Source organism: Orcinus orca, chromosome 2 (genome assembly GCF_937001465.1).
Source record: "Orcinus orca chromosome 2, mOrcOrc1.1, whole genome shotgun sequence".
NCBI lineage: Eukaryota > Metazoa > Chordata > Mammalia > Artiodactyla > Delphinidae > Orcinus > Orcinus orca.
The window spans coordinates 15,103,884-15,116,010 of NC_064560.1; the positions used below are offsets into that span (position 1 = coordinate 15,103,884).

Below are 12,127 nucleotides of genomic sequence, written 5' to 3' on the forward strand. Positions count from 1 at the left end.
CTGCCAGCCCTTTACTCATTAATGAGAGACCTTAGGAAAAATACTCAACCTAAAACTGAAAGTACCCTCATGTTAATCACTGAGATTAGCCAGTGAAACTGGGGATGCATATCTCAGCAGGCTGATGTAGGGACCAGATAAGATGATGACCGTACAGTACCTGGCAGGTCTTAGCACCAAGTGAGTGCTCAGTGAATAGCTCCCTGCATCATCCTTCCTCCTTTTTACTGATTCAAAATCTCTGACATTACATGGTCTCCCTCTATTAAGGAAAAAAAAGAGAAAAACTGGCTGAATAACAGAATCATGGCTATACTAACAACTAGAATTGTACTGATACTTTGGGGAGTGTTAATATATCCCTGAGTAAAAGGATTTTCTATTTTACCAATGATTAGAAAAATTCAGCATCCTGCACGGAGATCACAGAGTTCTGGGAGTCTGTGTTCTCTCCCTTTAATCTCAATAGGTTACTAGTTCTGGGCAAAGAGGAAACATCTCTGCTTCTGTTCAGCTCTCCTTTCTTTATGCTGCACCCTGGCTCAAGGGCAGCCCAGGGAGGAATTGTGTTGCCTACCCTGAGTTGTTACCACGACATTGTTGCCAAAATAGCAGGTACTCTGCAGGAGTCAGAAGAGCCTCTTACAGATATTATATGAGTTCTGCTCCTGGCACATCATCCTCTGTTGTCTGTTAAGGGCCTGACGGGGGCAGTCAGGGGCCACCAGAGTCACAAACTAACTAAGGCGATGGAGAGGGGTTTTGAAAATCTTCGGGCTCTCACATAAAGAGAATCCCAATGGCCTGTGCTTCATTTCTGAAGATTCCTCTCACCATGAGGGAACAAAATGATGCTTTGATACCATCTGCAGAACTGTGTCATATCTGTTTCATGAAGTTGAGTTCTTTTCCTAAATAATGAGTATTTCAGGGCAGTAAAAAGAATGCTGCCTGGTTCTTTAAAATAGAAACCTGTTACCTGGGACATAGTAGGAACTAAACCTTCAGATTGAGAGAATATACAAACGGACAATGTCCAGACCATGGATAACAACAGAACTCTGACCCCAACCTCTAGAGCAACCAGTCCAGGGAGCCAAAACGCAATCCTGGCAGCCATCGGCCCAGAAGGGGCAGGACTTGATTAAAAACTGATGGTTTCTCTATTTTTTGTCCCTATGCCCAACTCTGGACCAACCACAGAAAGCCATGTATGTTCCCCAATCACGAGATGCTCAGCTTCTGATTAGCCTACCTCCAGCTTCTCCGTGCCAACAACCTCTAATCAGAGCACACCTGCAGCCTTCTCTTTTTTTAACGGAAAAACTTTCCCACTCCCCTGCCTGCTTTTGAGTCTCTGCCAAAGGCAAGTGATAGAGGCTCACTCCCTGGCTACAACAAACTGAATAAATAGCTTCTGTTCTCATTTGAATGGTTTTTGCTTAGTTCCATAAGATTCACTTGTTTGTGTCTGTTATATCTAGTATACTAACAAGATCATATTTTAGGATTTGCAATGCTAAGGACTATGGGAACTTAAGCAATGCAATACCACCCTTGAGGCCTCTGGGCAACCCCAAAATCTGCCTAGAATGTGCCTTCAGCAGCCTTCCCTACTTGCCAAACCCACCTCCAACCGTCCTTCTCTTTCCAATTTGTGGCCCCAATTATCACAAAGAATTATGTACAGTAATAGAGTGACCAACCATCAGTTTGCCCAAAACTGCCCCCTTTTAGGCACTGAAAGTTCTACATTCCAGGAAACCCCTCAGTCCCAGGTAAACTGGGACAGTTGGTCACCATGCAAGACTCCTCATAATGCCATGCTGTTCTGAGACTCAGCCTCTGCAGATGTAATTCGTTCTGCCAGCAATCTTCTCTTTTACCATCGACAAATTATCAACCTGGTGAGCTCCTCTCAATCTGCCGAGCGCGAGCCTAAGTGCCCACTCCTAGGCCTCTTTGACAACAGCCCATCCCCTAATCCCAAGCAGATGATCATCCCCTCCTCTACGCCACACTGGCCTGTGTATACTTTTGCGCATATCACGTGGCATAGGGATGAGCTGGTTACGGCGTTTACACTTTCTGACCCTGTTACACAATCATCTCCTTGCAGGCAGGAGAGGGACTGTATTTCCCTTTGTGTCTCCTCACTGACGTCATCACAGCAAGCCCATGTTTGCCTGTTTCCTGAGTAAGTGCATTTGTGGGTGATTAAATGGCTTAGCTATTATTTATTTTATTTATTTAACATAATTATAATTACTCATTGAATTCCTGAATATTAACAAATTAATTATTTATTAATGAATTAAATTGATCCTCTACAAAAAAGTCCGTAAGTTCCAGATCGAGCCGAAGGGACAGCTTATAAATATTGATACATATGTGGAAGTTGGGTGCCTTGTAAGAAACAGACTTATTAATCCATTTCAATTACCCAGATCATTGACCTACCTCAATCTGGGTGGTGTTGTCCTGCCCGTCGTCCAGGAGCAGGTCCGTGAAGCCTCTGCGCTCTGGGGAGTCTTGGCCCAGGCTGGCTCGGTTTGAGTCTACCACCTTGAGAGAATCCAAGTGCCTTTTCCACCGGTGGCTGAATGCATGGGAATCCACCTCCACCTCCTCTTCTGTTTGTGGGAAGGCCTGAGCAACCTGATAGTGCCAATCTGTTTGAAAAAAAAAAAAATAACGATTTACCACCTGTTATGCATCATTTGCATGCTTTCTAATAGAGAAGAAAAATATTCTGCTAGTCAAAAGAAGAGGAAACTAACTCATAACAGTGAAATCTGTTTAACTGTAATATTTTTGAGTTGGTATGAGTATCTCCGAGTAGAATGCAATTTTAGGACACACCATGATAAGTCGTGACAATGGTTAATGTGCACATCCAGCAGAGTCCCTAAAACAGTTGTGCAGCCCTAAAGTAATGCACTTTTATTCCCTTCCTTGCCCGTCCTTCACACACACCCTTCATAAGCATTCTCTAGTTGTTCTGAGAAAACAAACTACAATCCAAACAAAGGAATGAAACTAAATGATTCCCAGCACATTTGAAAATACAAATCAGACATGAATAACTTGTGAGTTTATATTATTTCATGTGAGTTATGCTGGGCAGCAGAGAGAAAACAGAGCATTTGAATGGGTTAAATAATACATGGAATGACCTTTGTGCAAACGTGCTAACCTGCCTTGTAGCTCACAAGTCAGACTTGGTTCACTGCCAAACTCATTTAATAAGCCACGTCCTCGGGAGGCCTCACAAACGCTCTTGCTCATTTGAGCTGTTCTCACCTTGGAATCTTGTCAGGGTGGTAAAGGATGACAGTGATAGGCACTTAGAGAAATGGATGGGAAGGCAAGGAGATCAAATCACAAAGGTATTTTAAAGCCATCTGCAGGGACTGGCCTTGCTGACCCAGCTCATTCTGCTACTACAGGAGGGAAAATTAGATCTAATCATTACTCCTAGTCCTTCATTTCAGTGGGTCAGCAGGGGAAGGTGTTCCACAAGTATGGGAAATTCAGTGTCTGACCAAGAACAGTTCTCCTCTAGGCAACTATTACCAAAAGATACGAATTGACAGGCTTTATAACTGGCAGGATATGGGTTCAAAAAGCGCTAAGAGAGCAGTGATTTAATTACAGCTGTGAGGTTCCCATCAATACAAGAACGTTCCAAGAAACAAAAATGTATTTAATGAAGCTTATAATACCATTAAATCAGTTACTTAGAACTCTAATAACCAAGTTAAGGCTTCCACTACTAATCACATGCAAATGGTCTAAAATATCTCCCTTTGAACTCAGAAAGATGCTAATCATTCTTCTAGAGGGGCTATTCTTTGATTTCACTGTGAATTTAAATGATCTGCCACTGCCTAAAGCCTTATTGGATACAGTCTAGAGTGATGCACTACCACAGTGTTGGCAATCTAGACTTTTCCATGGGCTTGTAGAATATTAGAGCTTAAAAGAGTCATGGAGATGGAAATGGCCAAAAATTCCACAGAAAGGAACCCTAGAGCCAGAAAATGTAGCACTGTGCTCAATTCACAGAATAGCTAGTTGCAGGCTAGGAAGAAACCCAGGTACATAGAGGGTTTATCATGGTCCCCTCCCACCTTCCACACAGTAAATGTTCAATATGTATGTCTAACGAGTATTTTACAGAAAATGTTTCTTTTCTGTTTGTTTGTTATAAATTTATTTATTTTTGGCTGCACTGGGTCTTCGTTGCGGTGCGCGGGCTTCTCATTGCAATGGCTTCTCTTGTTGCGGAACACGGGCTCTAGGCATGCAGGCTTCAGTAGTTGTGGCATGCGAGCTCAACAGTTGTGGCTCTGGGGTGCAGGCTCAGTAGTTGTGGTGCACGGGCTTAGTTGCTCTGCAGCATGTGGGATCTTCCCAGACCAGTGCTCAAAAACCCGTGTCCCTTGCACTGGCTGGCAGATTCTTAACCACTGCACCACCAGGGAAGGCCCGAAAATTTTTCTTTTTTAAGGTGTTGTCCCCACTGGACATTGAATAATGCTCAATAAATGTTTGTTGACTGACCAAATGAATGAATAAATTGTAGACAGTCTCTCTGGAGCAAAAATGATAGGACCAGGCACAATTAAGTACGGAAGAAATACTGTACAAGGATTCAGGAGACCTGGGGTAGAATTCTTTTGTTAGGTTTGCTGAACAGGGGATATTGCATGATTTACAAAACTCTCTGTGCTTTAGTTACCCTATATTTCAAATGGAAATGAAAATATCTTACCTGCAAAAGCAGACAGCTTTTCCTGAGTATGTGCCAGGTTCTAAGACTTATGATTCTAGGCAAAGCTACATAAAGCAATTTTATTTGCTTTATTTAGATATCCTGCCTCATTACCAAAAATATATGAGGCAGCTTACAACAGAAGTACACAATAAAGTTTTATAACAACCAGATAAGGCCTCGTAGCACAACACTCAGATTAAACTTTAGAGCTGTGCATTCACCTTGCACTAGGGGTGGTGGCTATCTGAATACAAACAGTCATGTAGGAACAACTGAAAATCTATAGGATCCTTACTAGAATGTCAGTGCAGATAAGAAAGATAGCAAATATCATGTAGTCAATGGATTAAACAGTCCTAGATATAAAAATATTATTTTAAAAAAATCACAGAAAGGGAAAGTCTCCAGCCAGAGGTTTCTCAGTTCTTTATAATGTAAATCAGAAAAAAAAAAACACCAAAATCTCCAAAGAAGTAGTCCTTATTAAAATCTTCAACTGTTGGTTTCTTTAAAATAGATGTTATCATTGGATATTAATTGCCTGATATTAATTTTACCATTATCCTTTTAGATTTTTATAACAGAGGACAAAACATAGTACTTTTCATGATGCCTGTTAGGCCAGTAACATAACACTAGCCCCTGTGGCCCTGGCACAGAGCACAGAGTAGACGAAGCAACTAACACTGGAGGAGCTGTCTGCAGAGGAAGTCTAGTTCTCGTCTTTGATTGCTCTTTCTCATTTTCTCCCTGCCTTCTTACCCTAAGAAGGAGCTTCAAAACTTAGGGAGGATAAAGTCCATATTCCCCGCTGCTAAACTAATTAAACAAGGAGGCCATCAGACTGAGGTGGCTCTAAAACCTTAGCAGCCTACGTAAGTAAACCCAAACCTGAGCCTGCAGCTGCCTCAAGGTTAAGAAATCAAAACCTAAGAACAGGGCTTTCCTGGTGGCGCAACGGTTGAGAGTCCGCCTACTGGTGCAGGGGACGCGGGTTTGTGCCCCGGTCCAGGAGGATCCCACATGTTGCGGAGCGGCTGGGCCCGTGAGCCATGGCCGCTGAGCCTGCGCGTCCGGAGGCTGTGCTCCACAACGGGAGAGGCCACAACAGTGAGAGGCCCGCGTACCGAAAAAAAAACAAACAAAAAAAACCTAAGAACAACCAGTCACAAACTTACACCTAGACTTTTCTGAATCAGGCAAACACTTAAGCTACAGCCAATCAAATAATTTCCTTGTTTTCTTCTGCCTTTTCTCCATAAAATCTCTCCCCTCGTTGGGGTTCTTGGAGTGTTCCTAACCACTTCTGGTTTGTGCTGCCCCACTGAAATTGATTTCCAGTCAGGTAAACTCTTAAAATGTTGAATATGCCTTAGTTTATCTTTTAACACCACTTAAGTTGAAATTTGGGAAGTCTGATTAGTGTGTCAAACTCTTGTTTTTGTGATGAACATTCCAACTCATTTTTAGCTAGATTATTGGGGAAGGTGAATTTAACAGACAGGTAGGCCTCCCATATAAAACAAGCGTAAATGCTTCCTCTAGCATTTACAAGGGTAAGTCCCCAGACAGCTGCGGGTTTTGGTGTTTGTTTTTCACTTTCTGGCAGTGTTTTATGATTTTTTTTTGCTTGCTTTCCTGTTGTATTAATTGCTATTACAGCCATTGATTAGTTTGTCTCCCTGATGGACATGCTTGCTCCTTCTAGAATTTACTACAGTAAACTTTGTAAACTGATTACTCAATCACTTGCTGGCTCTGACTGTAAAGAGTAATAAACAAAATCTAAGGAAGGAACTGAGGGTTTTCCAATGTGAACATTTGTGAGCTTTAGTGCCTAGCCTCTGTGAATTTTCTTTGGGTTGCTATTTTATACCTAATTCTTTTTCTCCTGTTAGGTTATGAATAAGCAAGACAACCCAATCGTGCATAGAGGAAACATTCCTATTTGCTCATAATTCAGTAGTACATGGTTCATCAAGACTAAAGTATGAAATTGGCTTCGATTTTTAACCCATTTCAGAATGATTTTTAGAGAAGATAAAACAAGTCAAAAATGGATGTTTCCAGAAATAAAGACTGAGAAAAACCGGCAAAACCACAGCCTTGTTATCTACATTGTAAATTACTCCTATGCACTTCATGGGCTTTCTAACTCACAAAAACATTTCAAATTATCCTTTAAATCACCACCAAAACAAATCATTCAGAAGAAAGGTGAAGGGATATATGTAATATAATTTTTCCCTTCCCAGCTGTAGTGAAAACAAAAGCAGTAGGAGGGATCTTTGAATAGTCTGGTTGCACAGACTGTCTGCTTTCTGTCCACTGTGTGTTAATTAAACCACTGATGGAAAACCGTCAAAGAGAATTTTCGCTAACATGTTTTGCTATAGTTGTTAATCACATAGCTCATGGAAACATTAAATATATCTAAGGACTTCCATTTGGATATAAGGAGAGAAAGCAAAAAGACATATTTTTGTATATTTAATATATAAATTGACCTTAACACATCCTTGAGATACTTTATTTGATAAAAACAGCAGATAAAGTATTACTGAAGAAGGTATTTCATTACATTTCAAATAGACCATCATTATGAAACCCAATAATGTCTAGTTAATCTGAGAGTAAAATAAGAAACTCACGTACATCTTCATATTATTCTTTGCAAACCTTGCAAGTCTCTTTTGTGCTATCATCTACTATAAAATAAAATCATTTAAAATAAAAACAAAAGGGAAGAAAGCTGTTCTGGGTTGGATGTGTTTATATTTGTGTCTTATCCTAATGATTTTATTTAAATACCTTACATTTAGCTAATAGTTCAATGCATCTTTAACTGTATTTCTTGAGTCTTGCATACAAGCCGTACATACAATATATATCGAATGACCAAGGCGTAACCACATAAATTGACATGCATCTTGTGCAATGAGGATCCATCATGACTGCACCTTTTGACATGACTTTGGTCTGCACTTCACAAATGAACCAAATCATTCTTGTGGATCCTCTGCAAAAACGTTAAGATTTTTTACTGCAAACAGATTTACTGGCTAGATTCATCTGACAATAGATAAAATTATTCGGCTAAGGTAGACTGCCATATGGCTTCACATCTCAGTTTATTACGGAAATGAAGAGGAAATTCCATACAAATGGTTATATTCTTGGTTCTGTCCAATAATGAACTGTCTATGTAGTGGACTTGGAGGTTTTGACTGATAGCATTACAGAGTAAGATAGCTACAGAAGAGAAAGCAGACAGAATGTTTTGTCGAGAGACATTAAAGGGTTTGAGTGGGACCTGGACATCATTTTCTTGTTAAGCTTCCCACATGATTCTTTGTGTCCCCCTGGTTGAAGACCACTGCCCCGTGCTCTAGCCCTACCACAGGTCATGTCTTCACCATCTCTTGCCTCCTACCTGGTGTTACTTTCTTCAAACTCTACCTTCTCCAACCTTTTCTCCATCTGCTATCAGAGATACCTTTTAGATTGATTCACTTCTCTTTTCTGATTAAAACCTCTAAGGCTCCTTACCACCCAACAAAACTATAAAACACCTCATGCTCTTGTTCTAACCACTCTTCCCTGTCTCTGCCTCCCCCATCATGCTCTATGCTCCCACCACACAGGATTTCTCAATCATCTCTTTACCTGCAGTGAATACCTTTGCATGGCGGAAAGCCCTTCCTCACTCCAGGGCTTTGGGAAATCTCACAACTCCTTCAAGATCCAGTTCAAATAGTGTCTCGGTAAACGGAGCCTCACTTGACTCCTCCAGGTGGGGCTAATTGAGTTTTCTTCTGTAATCCAATAACCCTTTTCACCTGACTCTTTAAACCCTCTTCCAACAATCCCCACTTCAGTGTGAGATTGTGCAGAAAAGAGTTAACACAGCGGGCCTGAGACTGCTATCCTTAGAAAATCTTGTTTGCAAGGTTGGCCCTGGCTGGTGCCTGGGAACTAAGATTTGGGGAGGGTTCCCACCATCCCCTAACAGATAAGAGTGGCTCACTGTGGCTATACTGCCTGGGCAAACACTACTGTTTATGCTGACAACCAGCCTTCCTTTTGGGAGTCTGGAATTTTGGTTCACGGTAGATAGAAGGTGGTTATGTGAGCAGTTCCCAATAAAAACCTTGGGCACTGAGTTTCTAATGAACTTCCCTGGTTGACAGTATTTCACATGTGTTGTCACAACTGGCTGCTGGTGGAAGTAAATGCTTCCTCTGTGCTCCCACTGGAGAGTGCTCTTAGAAACCTGCCCTGCTTTTCCCAGATGTTAAAAATGCCCCAAGTGCCTTTTCCTTTTATGAATTTTGCTTTGTATCCTTTCGCTGTAACAAATCACAGCTGGGTCTTATGATTCCTCCTATCATATGACCAAACCTGAGGGTGGCCTTGGAGACTCCTGACACAGAGATGTTTCAGAACAGGACTTCTATCTTATTTATATTTTTTGTCCCATCAGTACAAACATGGATATTGAAATATAATAAATATCCAAAGTTTTCTGAAAAGCAAATGAATGAATGAGTAAACAAATGACTGGCCAGGTTGCTGCTCATCTGAGACAGCATCTTAAAGGATTATGTATGCGATCTGCTGTCCAGCTTCTTAAGATTTTAACCATGTTTCTTGCTCAGTCAAGATAAAAGGATGGAAGAAGGCAAAAACTATGGGAAAACAAATCTATAACAGCTTCTCCTTATCGGATATGAGTTTGACTCAACAAGAGCTCACTGGCCAGTTGGGTGATGTTCAGCAACACTCGTGGTTGCAGTTCTTTCCGGTTCATGAACTCAGTAAGAAACAGAACACATGTCTTTGAAGAATGTGGGCATGGCCAGTGAGATTGAAAAGCTATGAAGTAGTTGAAAACAAGGACATTTTAAGTGAAAAGTGGAAAACAAGTGGAGGGCTACTCTAGAAGTTTGAAGCATAAGAGTCTAGGCTCTGAGGCGCAGAGCAGGAGAATCATAAAGGCCTAAGGCCGAGATGTAAGTGGCCTGCATACCCCTTACTCTCCGCCCTTCCCCTTCTCTGACTTCTGAGTCATTGCAGGGTTCTTGGTCACTGTACAGTGTTTTTCTGGTGAAGAACATTAGCCAGTTCAAGAAAAAGTACACAGGAAATGAAAGGGAATGGGAAAATGTAACCAAACACTCAACCCAAAATATGCACAAAACCAGTTACACGTTAAAATTGTAACAGTTTTCTAATCTTACTATTAAATAAAATAATAAGAAGACATTTTAATTTTATATATAAAATGGTTAATTATCCTATGGAAAACATGATTAGCCTTATGAGCAAATGTTAATATTTAAGACAATTTTAAGGTATTGTTGCATATTTACTAAAATATTAAAAATAAAGAGAAAGAATAAAACTGTGTTAACAGTTACAAAGCAGAAGTGTTCTATGCATTGCGTCTAATAATGGGTTAATAACAGTAATATTACTAATAATAACTAACCTTCATTTAGGGTTGGTAGAATGTCAGGCACTGTTCTAAACATTTGCAAACATTAATGTATTTGGCATGTATCAATACTATTATTAACCCCATTTTACATATGAGGAAATTGATGTATATGATATGGTAAGTGATACACTAGGAAGGTAACCAGAGCTTGATCCATAGGCTTGGTTTTGACTATCATCTAATCTACCTATGATTAATCTTTAAGGGATCAAATTAGCAATGCATCAGAAAGCCTAATGATACGACACAAAGAAACAATCTAAAAGAAAAATAAGTAAGACAGAATGTGCTATTTAAAACGGTAAAGATATGTAAATAATCCAGCATGTGAAAACAAATAAGGAATAAAATACCCCATCAAGTTGACTGCCAATGCGAGGAAACAAACACAGCCAATGTTAAAACATAGCAGAAAATAATAGCACATTAATATTGATTATATTTTTTAATTATATCTTGAAATGTTGGGAAGTACTTTAAAATAAATAATCTTGTTAATTGGGCATTTTCTATTAACTGCCTAGTAGAAATTTAAAAGAAAAACTGAATTCCTTCAAGTAGACTCAAGCATTTGTTTTACCATGACGACAATCTCCTGTTTTATAATAAAAGATGATTGTCAGAGAACTCAGGCCATCCACTTATTTTTCAGATAAATCTGTCAGATTTGGAGAATAAACTTATTTCCAGGTTAGCCATAGTCTACAAATAATCTACAAACAGTGAAAATAGCATTTAATTAAATCTGAGAGTCTTTTAATAAGGTTCTTAGGATTTTCTGCAGAAAACATAGCATCATGAACCCAGAAAGCACATGGAATTTTTAGGTATGTGGCCTCCTGCCGTGTGTGAAATAAGAGGATGCAGCTTTACATAGCTTTTATAGTCCCTCCCAGCTTATAAAAGTCTACCATCTACTTGCCAGCTAAATATCTTGTTAACATATCTTAGGCTATTTGGGATCATGTATTAAGTATTCTACATTTGTTTTCAGATTTACTATTTAATTTGTGAAAATCCATGCATCATGAACTTTAGAGTCTCCATAGCTCAATAAAAAAGTGAAACTATTTGGTAAAATACCTTAACATTTCTCTTTATCATTAGCCATCCTCAACTACCCTTGTTTCCTGTATTCAGAATGGCTGATTTTAAAATAAGGGCTCTGCACTAAAAGCTAAGTCCAGTGCATGAAAAGTGTGACTCTGACAGCCAAGGGAAATGGAAAATTCTGTAAACAAGGACCAGTCATGGCCAACAGCCTCTAAGGAAAATTTAGTCTTCTGAGCCAGAACAGGCCAGATGGAATCATCTTTGACATGGTGCCCCGTGTCAAAGATGATGTCCAAATGCCTAGGGCCCAAATCACTGAGGGCCTTCTATTAGATTACGGCTGCCAGATGTCTGATAGACTCAATCTCACTGTATATTGTCATCAGACCATATTCAGTTTGTGGGGTCAGATCCATAATGGCCCAATGTTGAGCCCAGGCTGACTTAGCCAATGACCACAGATGACAGACAACACATGTATTTCTATCAGATTATGTTGTATAACTTTTATCTGATTTAAATCATACCATTATCAAAACAGCCTCAAATTTCTACAGGTTAAATGCCCTCCAGAGATTTGTGTGGAATTGGATAAGCAGCCAGTAACACCTGTAATTTCCTCATCACAAAATTATCTCTACCATTTAATGTTTTAGAAGGTTATGGTCCTAAGGCTATAGCTGCGTAGCCTCAGGCAATTCAGTCAACTACTCTGGGCCTGTTTCTTTATGAGAAGATGACTTTAGTTAGTAGAAGACACATCACATTCTTAGAATCAAAACCAGAAGTATTTT

At 39.9% G+C, this 12,127-nt stretch overlaps 1 protein-coding gene across 1 annotated transcript in view; it reads right to left on the reverse strand.

Annotated features, from left to right (window-relative positions):
• PLXDC2 (plexin domain containing 2) overlaps positions 1–12,127 on the reverse strand; it is a 414,157-nt gene that overhangs the window by 244,882 nt on the left and 157,148 nt on the right. The window contains exon 2 of the mRNA XM_004285697.4: positions 2,461–2,672. Coding sequence (XP_004285745.1) covers positions 2,461–2,672 — 212 coding nt within the window. The remainder of the gene's footprint in view (positions 1–2,460; positions 2,673–12,127) is intronic.